The sequence below is a fragment of the Notolepis coatsorum genome (genome assembly GCF_963971535.1).
Source record: "Notolepis coatsorum genome assembly, chromosome: 2".
NCBI lineage: Eukaryota > Metazoa > Chordata > Actinopteri > Aulopiformes > Paralepididae > Notolepis > Notolepis coatsorum.
The window spans coordinates 39,382,992-39,408,450 of NC_140166.1; the positions used below are offsets into that span (position 1 = coordinate 39,382,992).

At 41.6% G+C, this 25,459-nt stretch overlaps 1 protein-coding gene across 1 annotated transcript in view; it reads right to left on the bottom strand.

The window, feature by feature from the left end:
- sh2d3cb (SH2 domain containing 3Cb) overlaps positions 1-22,715 on the bottom strand; it is a 69,186-nt gene extending 46,471 nt beyond the window's left edge. The window contains exons 1-4 of the mRNA XM_084337956.1: positions 22,580-22,715; positions 18,243-18,282; positions 13,777-13,905; positions 4,523-5,070 (exon numbers count right to left, since the gene is read on the bottom strand). Coding sequence (XP_084194082.1) covers positions 4,523-5,070; positions 13,777-13,905; positions 18,243-18,282; positions 22,580-22,629 — 767 coding nt within the window. The 5' untranslated portion in view covers positions 22,630-22,715. The remainder of the gene's footprint in view (positions 1-4,522; positions 5,071-13,776; positions 13,906-18,242; positions 18,283-22,579) is intronic.
- Positions 22,716-25,459: the final 2,744 nt, after the last annotated feature.

The window sequence follows — 25,459 nt, forward strand, 5'->3', positions numbered from 1 at the left end:
AATGTAAATGTAAATGAGGCATGGTCTAACAGCGTCCGAGACAGGGGAGGGTAGAATTGGACGATACGAAATTGGGGAAGGGAGAAAAATAGAAAATGGGGAGAAAAGTAGATAAAAAAAAAAGAATCCTGTGTGCCTTGCTGACGCACCGCTCGGTGAAGATACTGACTATGGTGGGTAGTTTGCTTCCACAGATCTTCTCGGCTGTTCGCACTACTCTCTTCAGTGCTCTGCGGTCGCTGTATATAATTAAGCAATAATACACGAGAACCAGTGGAATATGAGGAATATTGCCACGGCTGTGATGCGGCCGCAGCGAAGCTCGAGTGGCGTAGGCATCACAGACAGAGTGGCAATATTCCTCATATTCCACTGGTTAGAGTGTTGTTGTGGCTGAAGGTTGTTTAACACAGCAGGAGACGATATTTCCAATTTCAACAGGCAATTTGTTTAATGAAAGAAAGTTTTAACAGCAGAAGCTATGGATCAGCAGACGGTCACCACAGTTGAAGAAAAACACTCTAACTCCTCAATCCCTCTGCTTGTCCCATAAATACCTTCTCAGCCCTGCCCCCCCCATGACAGATAAGATGACGTGACACATTATATCAGATATGACATGACGTACATTAAAATGACACATAGATTTAACATTGAAGAGAGATGCGATTGAGTGAGATGTGTGTATATGTATGTGTGTGAAAGAGAGAAAAGATTAAAGAGAGAAAAGATTAGTGAGATGTGTGTATATGTATGTGTGTGAAAGAGAGAAAAGATTAAAGAGAGAAAAGATTAGTGAGATGTGTGTATATGTATGTGTGTGAAAGAGAGAAAAGATTAAAGAGAGAAAAGATTAGTGAGATGTGTGTATATGTATGTGTGTGAAAGAGAGAAAAGATTAAAGAGAGAAAAGATTAGTGAGATGTGTGTATATGTATGTGTGTGAAAGAGAGAAAAGATTAAAGAGAGAAAAGATTAGTGAGATGTGTGTATATGTATGTGTGTGAAAGAGAGAAAAGATTAAGATATGATGTACCAGATTAAAGCACACGACGTGATGTACCGAAATGTCTATCTGCAAAGTTGTTTTAAGAACATCAGCCAGACCGTCTTTCAGTACTGCTTAGTTGACCCATATTAAACTAGTTCAGTTCATATACACATTTTCCCCAACATTCCCCCATTTGGGGCTATCCCTAGTCCCACCCAAATCATATAACCAAGAAAATGTGAACGTCTAACTAAACGAGAAACCATATTTACATAATAAAAGTTTAAATGCCTAATCTAAACAAGAAACCTAATACATTTTAAATGTCTAACTAAACAAGAACGCTTACTTCATTCACTGGACCCCTAACGGACCAACAAAGGCTGACTACCGTTCCCACAATAAACACAAAACCGCTCAAAACAAGAGTAATAATAAAACATAAAAAAAACACCCCAATTTATAATCCTAACCTGACAGACAAATCCCCCCAACCTCCACCGCTTACCAAATGAGCCACAGTTCCGGCCGGAAACCGCGACTCTCATCAGGGAAAGGAGAAGTTGACCGTCAGAACTAAACATAGAACATCCCTCCCCCAAAAAAAATGACATTGTCTCTTCCATAACATTGAGTCCTAGTGTCCATCGCTCAGCCCCCCTTCCATGCCCACGCCATAGTCTCCTCACCGTATTGCCAAAAGTCACATTTTGCCAATACAGCAACCACCACGCCACACCTCCAGTCCCCGTAGAAGCATGTCCCCATGCCTGGACGGGAGGCGCTGGTCCCGACCTCACCACGTGTCCCCCATCTTCGACAGGAGGTGCCCATCTTGCCCACTGCGTTAGCCCCCCCCCCTTTGTCCCTTCAGTCCCCAGAACCGATCCCCAGAACACTTCTTCTCAATGCTTCCTCAGGCTCAGAACCGACACTCCGTACCATTCCATACCGATGCCTCTTCCATTCCGGTTTGACCAGGACCATGAGTAAAATAAACAAAAATAATAAAAAATAAACCATCACTCAGACCATCCCCCGTCACTCTAAAAGGAATAAAACAAACAAAACTGAACCAAACAGAAAGAAAATGTCCCTTCCTCACCATACGCCTAGTTAAAGGAATAAAACAAACAAAACTGAACCAAACAGAAAGAAAATGTCCCTACCTCACCATACCCCTAATCCTCTATCCCCTCGTCTCCCTCTAAGGCAGCATAAAGCTGAGGGCATGGCCCGATTTGTGGCTCAATCTCTTTCTGTCCCACCATCAGCATTCGGCTCGTTACGTGTGAAGTTACCAGCCTACCCAAGAGAGGCATACCACAACAGAAAAGGAGAACCAATATCAACCCTGCCACCCCCATGACAGATAAGATGACGTGACACATTATATCAGATATGACATGACGTACATTAAAATGACACATAGATTTAACATCGAAGAGAGATGCGATTGAGTGAGATGTGTGTATATGTATGTGTGTGAAAGAGAGAAAAGATTAAAGAGAGAAAAGATTAGTGAGATGTGTGTATATGTATGTGTGTGAAAGAGAGAAAAGATTAAAGAGAGAAAAGATTAGTGAGATGTGTGTATATGTATGTGTGTGAAAGAGAGAAAAGATTAAAGAGAGAAAAGATTAGTGAGATGTGTGTATATGTATGTGTGTGAAAGAGAGAAAAGATTAAAGAGAGAAAAGATTAGTGAGATGTGTGTATATGTATGTGTGTGAAAGAGAGAAAAGATTAAAGAGAGAAAAGATTAGTGAGATGTGTGTATATGTATGTGTGTGAAAGAGAGAAAAGATTAAGATATGATGTACCAGATTAAAGCACACAACGTGATGTACCGAAATGTCTATCTGCAAAGTTGTTTTAAGAACATCAGCCAGACCGTCTTTCAGTACTGCTTAGTTGACCCATATTAAACTAGTTCAGTTCATATACACATTTTCCCCAACAGTGTCTAAAAATGTATTGTTGCTATGGAATTTCAAATGGAGTAGGCTATAAACCAGCTTGACAACGCAAACTAATGACGTATTAGTGGACAACGTTATGTGTGATTTAACATACCCGTTAACTAGGCATGTGTAATCAAAGGTCCAGTGCGACCAGCTCGTCTTGGATTGGCATGTCTAATAATGCTGTTTTTCTGAATACCGGTAGATGTAGGCCCGTCCTCTTTTATATCCACTCGTTTATGGTTAACAGGTACGCTTAAATCAAACGTACGTTGTCCACGGAGTAGGTAATGTTGACAGTTTCCGTTTGATGAATGGCAGTTGAAACTTTCTACAACATTCTAAAGCCAGCGCAGTGGTATATTCATGGTGATTTAACCGTGAGTGTATCATGAATATACTCATGGCTTAGAACGCTCTCGACCAATCACAATGCGTGGTCGGACCTACCTGTTTTATAACATTGACTAATTGACTAAGAGAGGGAAGCCCATAGATATGAATTGACTTATTGACACAGATTCAATAGATTCTTCTGAACCACACATGTAGGGTTGGGCACCGAGAACCGGTTCTAATAACATATTTGCATTTCGATTCTTAATTTCAATTCTTAAAAAAAATATAAATAATATTTTTTTTACTTTGTTAATTAATACCCTAGTTACAGTACAGCAACCAAATTAAACTGTATCAAGTCAACTGACAATGTGAATAGTATGAAAAAATGTAAGATATATATATATATATTTTTTTTAAATCTCCTACGAAATAAACTGTGACCTGTTTTGACCTGCACCTCAAAGAATCGGAATCGAGAATCGTTTAGAACAGGAATCGAAATGGAGAATCGGAACCGGAATCGTTCAAATCCAAACGATGCCCAACCCTACACACATGTCACCAACATCTTTATTGAATCACATTTTCGTCCTGTAGCAGGTTACCATCAATATTAGTATCCAAGCTGGTATAATCACTGCATTAATGGAAAGAGCAGGAGCTAAGTCTTATCAGACATCTTTTCCTGAGCACCACTGGGGATCTGGTGCAGTGAAGTGTTAATAATGAAATAATCCATAGGATTAGTAGATGAATACCCAGTTAAATTTTGTCCCATACCTGTCCAAAATAAAGGTGGGGTGAGTTCAGTGATTGAAGCAAATAAAATCCAGTTGTACGGTACACTACAGGATAATATCATTAATTTATATCAGCTTAGAACGATTGGTACAATCTATATAAAAAGGTGGGTAAACAGCCTAGGTGGGCTTACCCTCAAATTTGTAATTTTCAAATGAATTCATTCATTCATTCTTAGGCTGTTCCCTCAAATATTTCAGATTACATTTTGTGAGAATTCTTTGTTCATATTATATACATATCCACAATTTAGAATTGTGTACCACAGTATCACAATATTATTATCGATATGATCCCAAGGAAAGACGATAAATGATCATATAAAATAATTGCCCAGCCCTGACCGCAACTATATGATGATTTTAACAGAATAGCCCTCTTCTTCATTCTACTTTTGCAAAGATGAATAATGATGACATCTCACCTCAGTGGACAGACCGTCTCCACACCGTTCCCGCCACTCTTCTGGACTCCTCTCTGGCAGGAGGGCGAGCTCACCACGCTGCTCTTCTGGACTCCTCTCTGGCAGGAGGGCGAGCTCACCACGCTGCTCTTCTGGACTCCTCTCTGGCAGGAGGGCGAGCTCACCACGCTGCTCTTCTGGACTCCTCTCTGGCAGGAGGGCGAGCTCACCACGCAGCCCTTGGAGCCGGCCAGGGAGAACGCGGCCTCCAGGTACCGGAGCGGTAGTGTCCTGTTAACAGGACTGTGTATCTGGGCCCCGCTCTGCTGGGTCAAAGCCGTCTTGTTCCCCACATAAAAATGGACCAGGGCCGGTACCGAGTCGAAGGCCTCTCCCTCCAGTGTGTACCGCACATGGGTGTAGGTCTCGCTGGATTGGACCAGGGTCCTGCTGATGAGGAAGTGGAGGGTCTGGTTGTTCCAGTGGCTGGTGAGGACATGGTCTCCTTTGCTCGACAGAGAATCTCTGATGAGGAAGTCGCCGTGCTTCACTACCAGGCTCTCTGACACCTGACACAATCACAAGACAGACACTGTTGTGTTTAGAATCAGAATAATTACAAATATTTGATGAATACAATGACTTTACAGGAGATTGTCCCACAGTAACAATGGTGCGAGGAGTTCGTTTCAACAAGTTCTACAGTGCGACAGACGCACTAGTAGGCCGTGAGCCAGGGCCCCAAATTTGGGCCACGGCTACCATCTTGGGGGACTAACTTTCATAGTGATTTTTGGGAAGGTATACACCCCTGCTGCTAGAAAATATGTGATAGCAATGCAGCAGTTGCCTCCAAATGTGTGCTATCATATCTTTTATAACACTACCAAGCATATTTTTCAGGCCTCCTGTCCGAAATTACATGCCCCAAATTAATCATGATAGCTCCTGAACCATAAGGCCTATATGCATGTGTCTGGTCTCCTTTGATAGGTAACAAGCTAGGACATATGAATCCAGTGTAAGTAAACCCACATATATTACCATTCCAGAGTAAATGGAGATACAATGAAGGAAAACATCATATTTATATCCTCGTTTGGTACATAATCTTAATTTAAAAGGCAATATGACCATTATTACCAATATCACATGGATAATAATGCAACTGAATGTGTCCTCCTACTCCTTGACTACAAATGTAACTCTGGATCTGATGAAAATAGACAAAATACAACATTTATGATACAATTTATAAAGATATCCCATTTGATCCATGGACATGACTTTTAAAGGCTGTCTAGATCTATAATTATTATTATTATTATTATCTGACTCCACCCACCCATATGAACAAACATTTTATTGGATGTCTATAAGCCAACCACTGTTCCACATCATCTAAAGTGGACTGCATTAGAGCCATACCCCTCTTTCAGCAAGCATGGCCGATCGTGATGCTAGGAGAAAGCGTAAGGAACATTTTAATCAAGTAATCATGTTTACATTTTTAACACAAACCACCTTCTACTTCCTTATGCAGTAAAAACATTGACAGGTAATACTGAGCTCATCCAAACACTGAACAAGCTTGGGCATGGGGTCTATTACTCCCAACTTGAAGAGAAGGACACTGCTCTGTGTATCCAAAAGCTAGCAACAGCCTCAACTCAAAGAGTTGTACTTCCAGCATCAATCTTGCATGGGACAATATTGATAGACTTGAGGAAACTCTCGCTGGAAAGGGCACATCACATTCAATGGTATAGTTGTACAGGCCAATGTCTATGGACCACAACTACCAAGAGCTGAGCTTCCACACATTGAGAAACTGAAGCAGAGATCGGTCACCATTGAGGACCAAGAACTGGGAGTATATGTAGCAGGTGCGCGTGTGGGCCCACAGCCTCTCCCAACCAGGGAACACTGTGTCCAGGAAACCAAGGAAGCTGCTCTTCTTGCCTGCAAGAAGAACCTGGTGTGGGCACTTGCAAGGCAAACAGATACAGAGAATCAGACAATCCCAAGCTGGACTGGTTTTAATATCAGCACCAGGGACCAAGAACCAATCTCACAAGATATAGTTGGGTATCTGCCAACCATCAATTCACCAGCCACACAGTTGACCAGTGTTTGAAATCCTGAATCAATCAGAGATAATCAGAAAGGAACTGCATCTAGAATCAATTGTGGTAGTCATGGATCAAGCACTATATGCGAAAGCCACTGAAATTGCCTGGAAGCACAAAGAGCGCTTCTCCAACATTCTTCTCAGAATGGGGACATTCCATACCATACTGTATGTCCTTGATGGTAAACACTATAACCGTGCTGTCAGGGTCCACATGTACATCTATGAAGCACTGATGAGACTCGCATGGGCAGAGTTCAGAGTTCACACTGTGGGTTGAGGACAGCATTCCAGAGAAGAGTGGGATGATCAAATCATTCTTGGACAATGTGAAAGACATGGCCAGTGACTTGAACCAACAGACGGCGAACAATCTGCTGAGTCAGTCCACTCTTAGCTGAGCTGATAACCCTGTGGACAGACTTTCTGGAACACCTCCGTCACAACAATGGAGAGCTTTCTGCATTCTGGATGTCATACATTGACATGGTAGATAACGTAATACTTGGCCTTCTACGTGCCTCTCGTGAGGGGGACTGGGAGTTGCACCTCCATGCTATAATAAGGTTAACCTTCTGTAGTGTGGTAGTGAAAGGGTTAAAGCAGGACCTACATGCAGTAGAATAATGGCCAACAAAGGGCAAGGGGAGCCAACAAAGTCAGAGGGCTGGTCAGGTGGCTCCGACTATTTTCATACTTCACAGACGCTATTCAGAGGGAATAGCATCATTGATATCCTCTGTGTGTAATACTGTAATTATAATATAATTATAATTATATTATGTGGCATTATATCCCCATGAATTAATGAAGAAGACTCAACTTAACCCTTTCACTACCACACCACAGAAGGTTAACCCTTTCACTACCACACTACAGACGGTTAACCGTCTGTAGTGTGGTAGTGAAAGGGTTAACCGTCTGTAGTGTGGTAGTGAAAGGGTTAACCTCCTGTAGTGTGGTTGTGAAAGGGTTAACCTCCTGTAGTGTGGTTGTGAAAGGGTTAACCCTTTGTCGTGTGGTAGTGAAAGGGTTATGGACTTTTTCAGAATAATCCCGTTGCAATGGGAACAGCTTGGACCCGTGTGCACTTCCTGTCTGCCATTATATTATATCAGCAGGAACTGCAACAAGAAATAAACCTGATGGCCCATTTAGAAGGTTCATATTATCATGTTTGAAAAGGTGTACAGGTTGAAAATCCTTCCAACAGATCAACTGACCAGAGATCAAAGAACCTGCTCAAGGTCATCAGAGGCCTCTCCCTCTTGTGGTGATTGCAGCGTAGCTTTGATGTCTGAGAGTAATAAGTAAGGCTATGTGTCCACTCAAAGCCTTTTTTTCAAGGCGGACCGCTTTGAAAAAAGAAGAAAAAAAAGCTTCTAGCATTTTTCTGGGTCTCCCCAGAGCTCGCGCCAGCCGCGGCTCCGCCCCTTCCTCGATGAGTTACAATGATGAGCGCGCTCCTTTCCAAAAAAGTTGAACTAGTTTCAACTTTATGAGCTGGGAGCGCTCCGCCAAAAACGCTGCCGTCGAGAGCTCATAAAACGCGAGGCGCGGCTCTGGGAAGAGGAGTGCGCCTGACGCTTCTCCAGCATTGAAATGAATGACAGAAAGGAGCTGACAACTCATAAAACCTCGGCTATGGACACAAGCCCTAAAGCTGTGACCTTAGTTTAGTTTAGTTTATTTATTTAGCACATTATTTAAAAAAATAAAAACAGTGCTAGGAGGGAACGAAGCCCAAAGGGCTTGTACAAAGTTCCACTCCCATCCCATTGTCCATAAAAATATATGAACGAAATACATGTAAACATGGTCTAGAAAATAAACTCAAAACAAGATCAGAGACATAAGGCAGACACTATAGCGAAAACATGGAAGATTGACACGAGCCAATAACAAGAACATTTTTTCTTTTCTTTTTAAGTACAAGAAGGCAAAGGAGAGGAGAATAACATATGAACAGTATATAATGAAGAAAAATAACAAGCAGCCATACCGTCAAGTTTTAAACTGAAGGTAAAGACGACTTTAAACTGTTAAACAGTAATCCAGAACTATTTTATTGCACTGTAAAAAACTGTGATTTTATATGTCTGCACTTTATGTGCCCTATTTTACTCTGTCCATTCTATCTTACTATTTTTATTATTGTCTATTTAAAACTGAATCAAACCATAAACAAGGTGGCCTGTTGGGATGTTAGATCCTAATGTGAAAAACTGTGATTTTATATGTCTGCACTTTATGTGCTCATTTTATGCCTGTCTTTTTTCTGTTGTGAAGAAACTGCAGTTTCTGTATGAAAGGTGCTATACAAATACAGTTTATTATTATTATTATTATTATTATTATTATTATAGGCCTACCGCTGACAGTTAGAACAAGAGAGGTGTGTTTTTCTAACTGTATGTCTTACACTGTCTAACTACACTTTATATGAGGTCCTGTGCTGTATGTCCTCCTATCCTGCGTGACAGTCTGTAATGTGAGACTTTGTTGTATGCTGGTAAATGGACTGCATATATAACAGCTTTACAACGTATTCATGGCCGAGGCAACCGATGCAAGGTGTCGACCTGCTCGTCGAGAGCAGTTAGGGGTTAAGTGTCTTGCTCAAGGACACTTCGACACGCTGTCGGAAAGAAGCCCAGGTTACCAGACACCCGCTCTACCTCCTGAGACACTATCGCTATCGCCCCCATGATGATGTGTCACCACATAATACAGTCCCCTGTGGTACCAGGATTACTTCTAGCACGAGTGGTCAACGTGGGAAACAACTTCACTCACAGCCATGCTCGCACCCATTGAGCTACCCCACGATGACCAATATTGAATGTGAGAATGTGTTCCATGTGAGAATGTGTACCATGTGAGAATGTGTACCATGCACCAAGGAGTTCTATATTACAATGGTACCAAAGCACCTCAAAGGCACTAAAAAACGAATTACAAACATCTCAAAACAAGCTAGTCAGACTACTGCTTGACCTGACTCCTAGAACCCACCTCACCCCGGCCCACTTTGACAACCTAGGATGGCTTAGAGTAGACGACAGAGTACAGCAACTTGCAATGGGCCTGGTCTGCAAGATACACTACGCGACCAAGGTACCAGTGGCGTCGTTAGCCCTGGGCTTCCAGGGCTTTAGCCCCGGATGTTTTTCTCCTAGCCCCGGACCTTAAAAAAAATAAAAAAAAATAAAAATTGTTTAAATTTTTTTTTTTTTTTTTTTTTTTTACTTTTTTTTTTTTTTTTATGTCAGCATCCCCATTGTCTGTGCTGAATGTTTGTTAGTGTTTGGTATTTTTTGTTGGTTTTTAGTACTTTTAATCCATTTTTAGTAAGTAGTTTTCATTTGATCCTATCATTCTTTCATTCACCGATTTGTGGACTTGAAGATGTGCACTTTAACACAGCAGCACCTGGAGCCATCCATACCCATGTCCAGTGTCCACTGACAAAGACATGCTCATGATACTGTGATAAACTATAATAAGCTTTAATCAAACCCTGGTTCATTTCCTCGGATAGTCCGGTTGGTTTGGGGTGGTGTGAAAGCTCATTCACTCTTGCAAGTGAACCCTGCTACGGTTCATTTGAGATGTGAATGCAAAGCGGACCAAAGGCAGGAAAAGACCCAAAAATCGAATATTTCTTTTATGAGAAGACTGAAACATAATTATAATGAAACACACAATAGTTTTTTTTCGATTGCTTAAGCATGATTTTGAAAACAGGGCCTGGTGTTTCAAAACACACAATTAGCACAACCACACACACAATTATCAGAACACCTCAGATCTTTTGCTAAATTAAACACTTGTCAAAACCATACACTAATTTATAAAAACTACATTTTGTTACCATATGAAACACACGTTTCATATGACTCAATTCTGTTTGAACCAGTTACACACACTGCTGTGCTTAACCTAAAACACATTTAGCAATTCTACTTCTCAGTTCAAGTTTCAAGTTTCAAGTTTCTTTAATAGTTGTCATACAGAAGTACAGAATACTTTTGTACAAAATGCTTCTTACTGTTGCGCTCCAGAGACTGTGCATGACAAGATAAGTATGAAATAAAAACATAGTAAAAATTAGAAGAAAAAAAAAAGAGGTCACAGTGTTCAGTTTAGACATATGTACAATCACAACAAAGTGATTACAGTACTGTAAGTGAAGTATGCAGAGAATGTGCAAATATACAATAAATTCACCAAACACTACACAAGACCAATGCTGTAGAGTAGACTGATGAAAATATAATTTATTTATCTACATATACCCAAATCAATGATGCAGACTGCTAAAAAAAAACATTTTCTCTCCATATACCCAAATCAATGATGCAGACTGATGAAAATTTAAATGTTCTCTCCATATAACCAAATCAGTCAACATTTCAACATGGAGAATCACAACAAAACATGTCCCAGTTTTCATGCTACTATGTGCATAACACTGTAAGCTCAGCAAATATCAGACAAACATAAAATACTGTATCCAGTACAGGTTAAAATTACAGTAAAACAAAAACAATTTTGAAAAAATGTAAATAGAGTACAGAAAATACTAGACATTATCTCTTTGCCTATGGATCTGGCAAGATCATTTTTTGTTGTGATTCTCCATGTTGACATGTTGACGGATTTGGGAAAATGGGAGAAAATGTATATTTTCATCAGTCTGCATCATTGGTTGTCTTGTGTAGTGTTTGGTGAATGTATTGTATATTTTCACGTTCTCTGTGTACAGTACTTCACTCTCTTTCCATTTTGGTTGAAGACAGGTGAACTCACCTGCTGCATTTTTATAGTGCTTAAACCTGATTGGTGTATCTACAATTAAGCAATGGTGTGTTTGTGCATCTGATGGCTGTGTTTAACCAATTGGCTCATATGTGTGGTAATTTGACATTCTGTGTCTAATGTAATGGAAGTGTGTTTAGTGTTTTGCAAATCACTGTGTGTATTGTTTTGCAAAAAGTGTGAGGCTGACATTGTGCTTATAGGGGTGCAAATCTGGGCCTACGTTTTGCTCCTTGAGTGTAAGGTTTTGATAATTGTGTAATACTTTTGATTTGAGTGTTTATGCAATTGAAGAAAACTGTAAAGACTAGAGATGAACTGTTTATTTCTTTTGTACATAGGCTGTGCATAATGTTTGTTTGTTTGTTTGTTTGTTTATTTGCTTATGTGTATGATTCTTAACTGTTTTTATTTTGTTATTGGTGTATATGTGTGTATGTATGTACAGTATATGTATATATATTATATATATATGTATATATATGTGTATATATGTATATTTGTACTCCTGTTGGGGCCTCTTGGACCAGATCAATGTTTTATCTGGCAAAATAAAGGTTAAATAAATAAATAAGAAACTGATGATTTGGTCCTGTTAACTTTGAATTTTCTATGGGAACTGCCCAGATCCCTCTCATGGACATGGACCTCACTTTGAGAACCTCTAATGATTCGAGTTCTTCAGTATTCATCTTTAATTACTCTAAAATTGCGTATTTCTGTGTTTAAAAAAAAAAAAAAAAAAAAGGAGGGGGGGGGGGAGCCCCCCTCCACCCCCCCGGGCTGAAGCCCCCAATGTTTTCTAACCCTAAAAACGCCCCTGCAAGGTACCCATGTACATGTCAAAATACTTCCCAAAGGTCAGTGAATACCACGATCACAACACCAGAGGGAGCTCCACAAATCATGTTAAACCCAGATTTGGCTCAAACAAGGGACTAAACACGTTTCGCAATTATGCCACATCAATGTGGAACGCCCTACCCAAAGCTGTAAAGGAATGTGAATCACTACCCACTTTCAAAACACTCTCAAAGAACACCTACGGGAGACTGCAATTCGAAACTGGCCCCTACAAATGTCTTAACCCAGTTGTACAGTAAATTACCAAGTATGGCTTTGTCAGTATTCCAATGTACAGAGTACAGTGCCCCCCCCCCCCCTCCAATGTACAGCCCCACCCACCAACATCCCCCCACCCACCCAACTTCCTCCAATGTACAGTTTCTACGTCAAATGTATATACACTCTTTTTCTGGACACTTTTTGTATCACAAACAGTACTGTATTTGCAAATCTGATATGTCATAAATGTATAGATGTAGCAGTACTGTCTATCTGTATGTCATGTATGTCATATATGTTATGATGAATTGAAAATGGGGGACCCTGATGTAAACAAGACGAAAGTCTTTCTCTGGTCTGCATCCCCTTAACAATTGTATGTATTGAGCTGTACTGTACTGTACCCATTCTGCAATCTGTTAATAAACTTTTCAATCAATCAATCAATCACAACTGGTGCATGCACTAGGGGAGGCACCGGTGTCACCTTTTCACTGATAGGTAGAGATTCCTTAGAGTCCTCTGAGCTTTAAAGTATCTTCCGATACAGAGTACCGATCCGATCCGTTGCTAGAGCATAGACTTCAGTCATTAAATCAGAGTCATTGGGACAAAAACGATTGAGTTATAAAATCAATTCGCTTACAGAGATCTAACATCATTATTTCATATACCTACTGACTGATCTAGTTTAGTCTCTTTGCTTTCATTTCTGAACTGTTACACGTGGCTCTTGGTATCTGACTTTAGTATTGCGGTAATTCTCCAGACACCCTATTTTAGCCTGGAATCAGTCGCATATCACCATGTTTGTGTGTGCATGTGTGTCTGTGTGTGTGCGTGTGTGTATGTCTGTGTGTCTATCTGTGTGTGTGTGTGTGTGTGTGTGTGTGTGTGTGTGTGTGTGTGTGTGTGTGTGTGTGTGCGTGTGTGTGTGTGTGTGTATGTCTATGTGTCTATCTGTGTGTGTGTGTGTGTGTGTATGTGTCTATGTGTGTGCGTGCATGTGTACATGTGTGTGTGTCTGTGTGTGTCTGTGTGTGTCTGTGTGTGTGTGTGTCTGTGTGTGTGTGTGTGTGTGTGTGTGCGTGTGTGTGTGTGTGTGTGTGTGTGTGTGTGTGTGTGTGTGTGTGTGTGTGTCTGTGTGTGTGTGTGGTGTGTGTGTGTGTGTGTGTGTGTGTGTGTGTGTGTGTGTGTGTGTGTGTGTGTGTGTGTGTGACTGTGTGTGTGTGTCTGTGTGTGTGTGTGTGCCACTGACCTCCCAGGGGATACAGCCGTAGTACCAGGCGTGGCTCCTCAGGTTACTGCCGCTCAGCTTGAGCTCCTCCTCCAGCTCCTTCCTCAGCTTCTCCGACGGGGATTCCAACCAGAACTGCTCCTTGGAAAACTGAAAGGGCATCACAGGCATCATGGATGAGGGACTCGACGGAAATCAACCACACAAAGAAGGAAACTAAGAGGAAAAAGAGGGAACACAACCTAACCTACACTCCTATGTAAAAAAAAAAGAAAAAAAAATATCTGTGTCCTATGAGACCCCTAGGTCTCCCTGAATGCTGGGACTAGTTCTGTAACTGTAGCCTTCTGAGCTCTGTTTTATGTTTTATCAAGGCTGGGGAGGGCAGAGAGACTGTCGCCTCCTCAGCTCCGTCCAGGCAGAGCGGGGCAGGGGAGGGTGGAGAGGGGAGGGTGGAGAGGAGAGGGCAGCGAGAGGACACGTTTGGCATTCCCACACTGGCATCCCAACGGCACCAGACAGCGCGGTCTTGGCCTTGTTGTCAGGGGAACGTTATTGTACGGTGGGGGTCATCATTCAGCCAAGCCTTTGTCACTCACTTCACACAAACTCCTTTCGCTACTGTATATCAAGTACCTCCTCCAGTTGGCATTTACATCAGCGTTCTGGGAAATTCTTTTGTGGGCGAACCTGCTAGCCCCCCCCCCAACCCCCCCTCTCTGTTAACTAACTGTTCCCACTCCCTCATCTAGGTGACATGTTGTTTTTCTCAGACCCCAACCAACCCCCCCCCCCCCCCCCTTTTTGGGTATTGAATGGCTTGTCCCTTGGGATCAGAATTGGCACCGGGCCAACGCCACTTCAAAACAAAAACCGGGGGGAAACCTAAAGACCTGGAAACGCTAATGAACAGCTTTAATTTCATTAGCATTATCATTCATTGCCAGTTTGTCCCATTGAGACAAGTGTGTTTGTCAAGTGCGTAAGGATCCAATTATAAGTCACCGAATTGGAAATTCTTCCCTCTCTCTGTACACCTTTTCGGTCACATCCGAGCTGGGTTTTGGTGGTTGCCAATGGTAACACAGTCTGCTTGAAACTATTCCACTGGAATAGGCTGTATTCCCAAAGCCTTTTATGTCACCAGTCCTAATTCAATTAGAGCTTGACCGCTGTGCACACACAGACCCCTCAGCAGGGTTCCACTATAGTCTCACGCCAGCACAGACAGAGAGGCTGGTATTCCACAGCAACAGACGCATGGTCGCATTCACACCAGAGCTGTTTGGTCCGCTTTAAACGCACAAGAGTTTGTTTCCTCGGATAGTCCGCTTGGTTTGGGGTAGTGTGAAAGCTCATTCAAACTCTGGTGCGGACCAAAAAAGCGAACTCTGGTCCGCCTGAAAACGTAGGTCTCGGTTCGCTTCCAAGTGAACCCTGGTGCGTACTTTTGTGGTGTGAATGCTCATCGGACCAAACGCAAGAACAAATATAGGAAGTGACCTGATAAACTGTGCATCTTGAGTAGAAGGAAACAAAACAAACACCACAGCGCGCACTGCAAAACAAGCACGTGTGGAACATGTCTCGTGGACAGACGTGGGCGAATGAGGAGGTAAAAGCCTTGATAGAAATATGGTCAGACGAGCGAATTAAACAGCTGCTTGTGGCCACTCACAAAAACAACGAGGTGTACAAGTTGTTTAGCGAGAGAATGATGGCAATGAGCTTCAATCGAACAATCGACCAATGTCACATCAAAGTAAAAAAACTGCGTCAGCATTTCAGCAATATATGAGAATAATGTGTGTGCGCTGGGCTGCTCCGGGGAATAATGTGGTGTGTGTGTATGTGTGTGTGTGTGCAGGGGTGTAGCTCCAGATTCTGGGCCCCATGAAAGAATGTATTTGTAGGCCCCTAGTGAATGCGAGCGTGCGTAAGCGCGCAAGTGGAATTTTTTTTTGCCATTTTTTTATTGATGAAAACGCATAATATGCTTTTTACCTATACATTCGGATCAGCAGTTCAGCACCTGCACTGTTGGTGGGTGAGTAGGGCTGGGCGATATGGCCTAAATATGATATCACGATATTTTCTGACCTTTCGGCGATACACGATACACATCACGATGTTTTTCTTTTTTACCCCAAACAATTCATTATGAGGCTTACCAAGACAGTATTTGAGTTTGCAAGCTAACATTAAAGACAAAATAAAATACCCATGCATTTAGCATTTTAATATTAGATTTAGATTATTAGATTATATATTGCATATGAGATATTATATGATTTAGATATGAAATATGATGAATTGAAAATGGGGGACCCTGATGTAAACAAGACTAAAGTCTTTCTCTGGTCTGCATCCCCTTAACAATTGTATGTATTGAGCTGTACTGTACCCATTCTGCAATATGTTAAAGTTTTAAATCAATCAATCAATAAATAGCATTTTAGCATTTTTATGAAACTACTGTATATATGTATGTCTCGAAATGTTTTGATGAATTGAAAATGGAGGACCCTTATGTAAAAAAGCCGAAAGTCTTTTTCTGGTCTTCATCCTCCTGTACTGTATTGTACCCATTCTGCAACCTTTTAATACAGTTTTCATTCATTCATTCTGACGGAAACATAATCATTTTGATTGACAGTCGAGTCTGCCAATGACGTCACACCGCTTGCACCCGCCCTGCTGTTCTTAGCACCAATCGGCAAGCGTTATTCGTTTTTGACTTCCTGAATGTCCTGTGTGCTGAACATCAACAAAGCTACTAACGTTAGCTCCCCGCGGCCGTCGAGTAGGAGACCAGTGCTTCACAGGATGACTAAATGAGGCATAATGATTTTACTACAACGAATGTTATAATAAAAGCCTTTCCATACATCTGTCTGATTGAAAACTTTATTAACAGACCGCGGAATGGGTATATCTCAGCACAGGCTGAGATATGAACGAGTAACGTGTGGACAGATTGACGCGACACAATCCTCTTGGGCAAAACATCACGATATCCACGATACGTTGAAAAAGTTTATCGTTAATGAACTGTACCCGATATTTATATAATATCGTCATATCGCCCAGCCCTATGGGTGAGCCTAGTAAAGGATGTCGCATTGCGTTCATCTTCAATGAATGGACCAATGCAATAGTCTACCAAAGCCCCCCCTCTCTCTATATATATCTCACACACACACACACACACACACACACACACACACACACACACACACACACACACACACACACACACACACACACACACACACACACACACACACACACACACACACACACACACACACTTCAGAAACAAACATAGTATCAATGAGAGCATCAATAATACATGTGGTGTATGTGTGTGTATGTGTGTGCGCTGGGCTGCTTCGCAGAATAATGTGGTGTGTGTGCGCTGGGCTGCTTCACAGAATAATGTGGTGTGTGTGCATGTGTGTGCATGCGTGTGTGCGCTGCGCTGGGCTGCTTCGCAGAATAATGTGGTGTGTGTGTGCATGTGTGTACGCTGGGCTGCTTCGCAGAATAATGTGGTGTATGTGTGTGCGCTGGGCTGCTTCGCAGAATAATGTGGTGTATGTGTGTGCGCTGGGCTGCTTCGCAGAATAATGTGGTGTATGTGTGTGCGCTGGGCTGGGCTGCTTCGCAGAATAATGTGGTGTATGTGTGTGCGCTGGGCTGCTTCGCAGAATAATGTGGTGTATGTGTGTGCGCTCGGGCTGCTTCGCAGAATAATGTGGTGTGTGCGTGTATGTGCGCTGTAGAGCTGTCCCAGAAGCCTGTTTTTGGGATTCTATATATCCAATAGACAAGCGCCCTTTTCGATCGCGTGACATTGTTCAGAAAGTTTGGTGCACTTGACAAATTGCAGTGTGAAAGCAAACCGAACCAAATGAAGAATGCAACAATGTTGCAACTTCACTCCCCCGAATCGCACCGAATCCACCAAACTATGTGAAAGCAACCAGTAATATAACTCTTACCTTTACATATTAAATAATACAACTTTGACCTCTACATATTAAATAATACAACTCTTACCTTTACATATTAAATAATACAACTCTTACCATTACATATTAAATAATACAACTCGTACCGTTGCATATTAAGTAATGCAACTCTTACTATTACATATTAAATAATACAACTCTTACTGTTGCATATTAAGTAAATATGCAACTCTTACTATTACATATTAAATAATACAACTCTTACCTTTACATATTAAATAATACAACTCTACCTTTATATATTAAATAATACAACTCTTACCTTTGCATATTAATGCAACTCTTACCATTATATTAAATAATACAACTCTTACCTTTACATTATTAAATAATACAAGTCTACCTTTATATATTAAATAATACAACTCTTACCATTGCATATTAAATAATACAACTCTTACCTTTGCATATTAATGCAACCCTTACCATTATATTAAATAATACAACTCTTACCTTTACATATTCTCCGTTGCTATCCACAGAATCCAACAGACTAAAGGAGAAAAGGAGGACAAAAAGAAAACATCAGAATATCCTGATTACCATTTTTTTGGGCTTCGAAGCTTCAGCAATAATAATTATCAGAAAATAATCGAAGCTTCACTAAATCACTTCCCGCATGAGAAGTTTCAATGAGGTGGGTAGATGAGTTATGTTGTAGATAGGTTCTCTGAAAGTTCTCATGACTAAATGTCCATGTCTGAGAAGAACTGTTTTCAAAATGAATGTTAAATTATGATTTATATACGCTATTTCTTGTGCTGAAACAAACAAAACCCAATCAATCTTTCACCGTTGACCAGGGGCGTCGTTCTGGTATGGCAAGGTATGGCACTCGCCATACCTTGGCAAATAAAATGTAATTTTTTTTTTTTTTTTTTTCAATTTTTTATGTTGATTTAGAATTCTAATGTCAACATTATGAACGAAGCTTCGAACTATTCGGTACAGCGCTAGCATGTTTTGATATTGTCAATTATCTCACTTTTACTAGGTGACTTTTACTGTGACTAACTGAAATATGCCCCAAAAAAAGGAAAATGGACATAGGGAAGTTTTTTAATCAAAGGGCAGCAGAGACAGGTGATACGGGGACACAGGTAAGGTCTGGCTTAGTGATTATAATAGTGCAGTTCAGCATTCAGTAACCCATACTTTTTGTGAATGTGTTTTTGATACTACATTCTGTTGAACACACACCTCAAAACCGTACCTAAGGAAAATTGGCTCAATTGCAAGAAAAGTAATAGACAGTTATGATATTACATTCTGCATAATTCGTATGCAAAATATTGTGGTTCCCTGCTTTAGTCTGTTGACACATTTCTATACAAAAAATGCTTGTGTAGTCCTGTGTCATACCTAAATGTCATATAACTGAATTGTATAGAAACAACTCACCAAAAGTGACTATTGCACAACTGATTTGACAAAATAAAATCCACCAAGGGGGGGAAACACCCCCTTCACCCCCCCCCCCCCTCCCTCCTCGCCATACCTTGCCTTTTACTGAAACGACGCCACTGCCGTTGACTAAAAACACACTTCTTCAATCAATATCTGAAATGAAGGATACAAAAAGATCTCTCTCTATATATATATAAAAATAACCTTCATACTGTCTTTTACTACCATGCACTTTTCCACTAAATAATCTTCCTTGACTATACTAGGCTACTACCTACTATACTAATATGTGAATGAATCCCTTCCCTACCCACCTTCAAAACCGCTCTCAAAGAGCATGGGGGAGGCTGCAATTCAAAACTGGCCCCTGTAAATGTTCAACCCCCCCCCCCCAGCCAACCCCCTCCAATGTACAGTGTCTTCCCCTTCAAATGTATATACTCTCTTTTAGAAACTCTGTCTCTTAAACAGTACTGTATATTTGTATATCTTGTATGTCTGGATGTAACAGCACTGTTTATCTGTATGTCGTGTATGTCATAAATGTTACGATAAATTGAAAATGGGGGACCCTGATGTAAACAAGATGAAAGTCTTTCTCTGGTCTGCATCCCCTTAACAATTGTGTGTATTGAGCCGTAATGTATTGTACCAGTTCTGCAATCTGTTAATAAAGTTTTCAATCAATCAATCAATCAATCAATCAATCAATCAATCAATCAATCAATCAATCAATCAATCAATCAATCAATCAATCAATCAATGTCTCTACTACTATGCACTCACCACTGCAGCACCCAAGTTCCAACACTGTTTGATGAACAGTGTTACTCAGCTGAAAGAGTTGTACCCTTCCTGCTGACTTGTCGTACAGAACATGTAAGTCTCTTTGGATACAAGCGTCGGCTAAATGACTAAATGTAAATGTAAAACAAAGAAAGAAAACGAATGACTAAGCAGTAATTCAAGCTTGGAAGCTTCAAAGTATTCGGGTCAGCCCTAATATTACGGTGGGTGTTTTCAGTCGTGATATCAGCAACACACAGTGTGGCCTGTTCTTTCAAAGGAATGTTCAGTATGCAAGAACATCGGTGTGTACACTGTCAATATTTTGGGGTATAGGTTTCTCTTTGGAAGTGTGCCAGCTATGGGCGCTTAAGCGTTGCCAGGTGGCCCTTATTACATGGATGTTACAATGTTGACGTCTGGGCAGAATGGGCTGATCCTTTCCATACGGCGGTCTGATGGCCGTGCTCTCTTACGCAACCTTTTGATATGAACAGTGACAACACCCAGCAACAGCTTGCAAAATAGCAAACTCCTTAGGGGAGCAGGCCAGCCAGGCATGTGCAACGTGAGTGAGAGGAGGTATGTGTCATTTGGAGTAGCTTTTTAGGGTAACTCTGCTCTTCCTCAACATGGGAGAGATATTTCCCCTCAGTATTGTCAAGGGACGTGACCCTTTGTTCCGTAACACAAACTCTCAGAACATGTACACACACACACACACACACACACACACACACACACTGTTCATGTCCAGCGGCCCCTCACCCTTCCTCACAGTGCATTCTCTCAAACGATCCATTCCCACAGATTCTCCTCCAGAACATGAATGTCAATGTACTCACACACACACACACACACACACACACACACACACACACACACACACACACACACACACACACACACACACACACACACACACACACACACACACACACACACACACACACACACACACACACACACACACACACACACACACACACACACACACACACACACACACACACACACACACACACCTCACAGAGTCCTCAGCTATGATAACACTGGGACAACAGCAGTGGCTGAACCCAAGCACCAAGGACCTGTCTAGTACAAACCACTCATTTGTCTCTTTGTAACTTATTTGTTGTGTGATACAGTTAAAGTGAAGTCCGTACTGTTAGCTTATAAAAACTGTGTCAGGACTACTGGCTATCACACACACGCACGCACACACACACAAACACATACACGCACATATGCACGCACACACACATGCAACACATGCACAACACACAAACAAACACACAGGCACACACAAACAAACACACGTGTGCACACACACACGCACACACACCCATCATGCGGTGCGGTTGTGTGCATCCCATTATACCCAAAACAGATTTGACATCCATAAGGGGAGAGCACATTATGTCACAGAAGACAGAGAATAGAAGTGTTGGAAAACAACGTTGTCACTGGCCAGGTGGGAGGACACTTCCAAATGAAGGTCAGGCGCTAAAGTCTCACAAACCACTTGGTCTGCCAAGAGTGCAAGACCTGAAAGCATAACTGACTGTCTTGACCAAAGAAGAGAGAGAGAGAGAGAGAGAGAGAGAGAGAGAGAGAGAGAGAGAGAGAGAGAGAGAGAGAGAGAGAGAGAGAGAGAGAGAGAGAGAGAGAGAGAGAGAGAGAGAGAGAGAGAAGAGCAATCTGAACTTCCTTATCAGAGAACAGAGAAGTTGAAGGTTCAAGGCAAGGTTCAATACAGGGATGTCCGAGTAGGATGGGTGTGGCGTTTGTCTTCAGAAGCCAGTCATCATCATAACTCACAGCAGTGGACAAGGAACCCAGATTCTTCACAGTCAGTGCCATCATGCAAGAGGCATGTCCACATTCCTACTTATGTAATAGCCAGGCCAGAAGTCATACATTCCCAAATGACAGAAAGGTCACGGAACTTAAGGGCTGTGTGTAGACCTACTGGACTATAGCTAGGTAGCCTACACTACACTGTAAAAAAAGAAAGAAAAAAAAAGATTTCACAGGAAATTCACTGTATTCTTTTACAGATTACCTTTGTTTTTCTACTTTAAGTGTAAATACCATAAGAATACAGTAAATTACCTTTTATCAAAATATTAACCATTAAATAAAGGTTGTAATCTGTAAATATATTTGATTTTACTGTAATTTGACAGTAAGTATTTGGAAAAATTGATGCCAGACATTTACCGTTTTCTTGCAGCTTTTTTTCTTACAGTGATAGTTACTCAAAAACATAGTTGTTAACTATGGATGTAAGCGAATATATATATATATATTTTAAATGTTATCAACATAGTCTATGTCATGTGGGTAAAATAAATTCAAGAAAAATACACATAAAAACATGCGCAGCTGGCAAACGTTTAGCACGGTGCCAAATAGCCAGTTACAACGTTACAACGTAATTATCATCCTATGCAAACCGCAGGTGCCGATGCAATTCTACATTGCAACTACTTCTTTCGTATAACTAATTGCTTGAATATCTACACCTCAACAAAAAGTGTGACTTATTATATCACTACGCAGTTCGATCGAAAGAAATGTCGGTAGTTTCTCACCTTTTCCTCATTGTCACATTCCCAGACTGTACTGTCCGAATATCGTACATCTCCTTAATGTTTACGCAGAATCATTGGTGAACCAGCCACCGAGCTGTTATGGAACCCGCCGACTGCGCGCAGACAGGAGCCACGGTCTCTCCAGCGACAGTAGGATGGGGAGGGACCCAGTGCGCATGCTTGCTGTTGCTTTGCTCCATAATTCTACTGTTTGTCTCTATTCCCCAAATGTAAACAATTAAGACAAAGTAGTAGACCGTCTTCAAAGGGCAGGGTCTTTGGCCTTGATATCACTTCATTGCTTTACTTTTTTGTTGTAAATATATAGCCTAAATAATTTACTAAGCCTAAATTATTCTTTGTACAAATATACAAACGTTTTTTTTTAATTGCAGGCTACTAAATAAGTTTCTCACCTGTCAAATGTCTCCACCTCCTCCTGTGAATTCCCCTGGGACTTAGTGGTTTCCTGTGTCCCCGTTAAGTGTTTATGCCTCCCCGTTTGGTCTTCAGCTTGGCTGTGGGTCATTTCAGCGACTGGGTCCATCACCACATACAAGTCCTGTGTGAGGCCGGTCGAAACCGCAGCTGGTCGAGTGGCCACAGCAACCATCTCAATGGGCTCGTCCAAACCTACACTGGCTTCTAAAGGATCCTCAGATCTCAATGGTGCGTCTTGACTCCTCAGGAGTTCAAGTGAAGTGGTCCTCAGGTCCCCTATGGAACCTCCTTTGGACGTTAGTGTGTCTGAGGTGAGAGGCGGGGAGCAGGTAGGCATGGGTGATGCTGGTAGTGGTCGTGTTGGCACGGGTAAAGGCCAGTCCAGACGGGGCAGGCTGGCACCGGACAGGGCAAGTAGAAGGGGTGAATCAGGAACGTAGTCCCCTGCCTCATGGCACTGGCTCTGCTCTCCACTCGTCTCAGTGTTGACGCTTGCCTTCTTCTTTAACCCTTTGGTGCTCTTTGGTCTCTCCTTGCGAGGCACGGTGCCCACGTGAGTGTACATGTCACAGGAGCGGGCATAGCCGGGGCTGTGCAGACAGTCCTCCATGTCGTCCACCGAGTGGTCACCTACCGCCGCGGCATCGAGATCCCCAGCATGCTTTGAAGTCGTCTTGGCCTTATTCTTGTCTGGCGACCGATGGAAGGAGAGATTGGTGAGGCTCCCGAACCACTTGAAACCTGTGAAGAGCACAGTATGTCCATCTTTTAGTTTGTCAAATGAAACAAACTAAGGTACAGGTTGTTATTTTGATGTGCTGTACATCTGAACCTAATAGCATTAATAAGCAGGGTTCCAACATATTCTCCATCTCAGAATTCCATATACTTTTCCCAGCAATATGTTTTTTGATTGTAAGCTCTATGAAGATTTTGTCATGGTTTATTATGTGTGTATCCTGATAGTGGCTATAGGGTATTGTCAACAAGGCTATATATCATTTTACAGCTGAAGAAAAATGTTCACAATGACCAAAACATCACAATGGTGTGAAATGACAGTGAGTGTACATCTACAGAAAATGTGTATTGGGACCTTTTCAATATCTTGCCAGACTTGACCCAAACTTTTTCAAGACCCAGAAGAAATAATCTTCCAGACCTGCGTCGGAACCCTGATGAAAGCATCACCGGAACAGAAATGGAAATTTTCAACTTTTTATTATATAAAAGGGAATGTTTTCCTTCTGTCCAAGTCATGTGCGGAATGTTTTTGTTTTTGCACCAGAGTCTGGTGAAAGTCTCACTGCCTTTCTGTTCTGAACTGTGACCTGAGTTCTCCAGGCTGTTTGATTATGTTTCAGCCCCCCTGGGGAGCCATTCGTTTCTGGAAAACCTGACAGATATTTATTTCCTCAGCTAAAGATAGACAAATGATTTCTGAGATCAGTGGGAGATGGCTTTTGCACTGCAGACACAAGACATACGAGCCATGTTCCCCATGTTCACACGGCGAGCATGGCCCAGCATATGGTCCATTATTGACATTTTAAAGGTGTTGTGTACAATACTCTGGAGCCTGGCAGACACAGAGTCAAACCAAAGGGAACTGAGAAAATACTATGTTGTGTTATGTAACAGTCAGTGAATATTAGGGATGGACCACTTTCCCCACTGCTGATACGGATTCAGAATCCTAGCTTTAAGTATCTGTTGCCCCCCCCCCTTTTTTAACCCTTTCACTATCACACTACCAAAGGGTTAACCCTTTCACTGCGACAATACAGAAGGTTAAGTACCTGTTGCTTTTTTCCCCCTTTATCCGTTATTTAACCAAAAATAGCCTAATAGATTAAAAGTCTGTTTTTCAAGAGGTGTCCTATGGCCAAGACAGACAGCAGCACATTTAACAGGTTTGCGGACAGACGACATAGAACAATTTACAGACAATACAATTTAAATAAAAAATAAATACAAATAAAATCAGCTCAGTGTGTCTCCAGTTCATTCAGAATGGAGCGAAATACGCCCAATGAGACCAGCTCCACGAGATTTAAAACCCTCTGCAATAGATTTCAAGTATAGAGGGAGCAGCCCATTTACCCAGTTCAGTACAGGCTGATAGGGACTGATAGCAAGAATAAATCCTGAGAACGCAGTAACTTCTATCAGTTTCCTGAATGATATTGCATATAGGCAGAAACAAACCAAGAGCTGCCTTGTAAATAAAAATATACCAGTGATTCAACCTGGGGGCTGGAGTCGCTGGACGGAGCAGGCCATCCAACCCGAGCATATGATGAGCAATGATGAGTAAGGGCTTTACAGTTTGTGACAAATCTCAACGCTCGATGATAAACAGTATCCAGAGCACTTGGACACTGTGAATATCACTGCATATACAGTAACATCACAATAATCAAGCATAGCCATAACAGG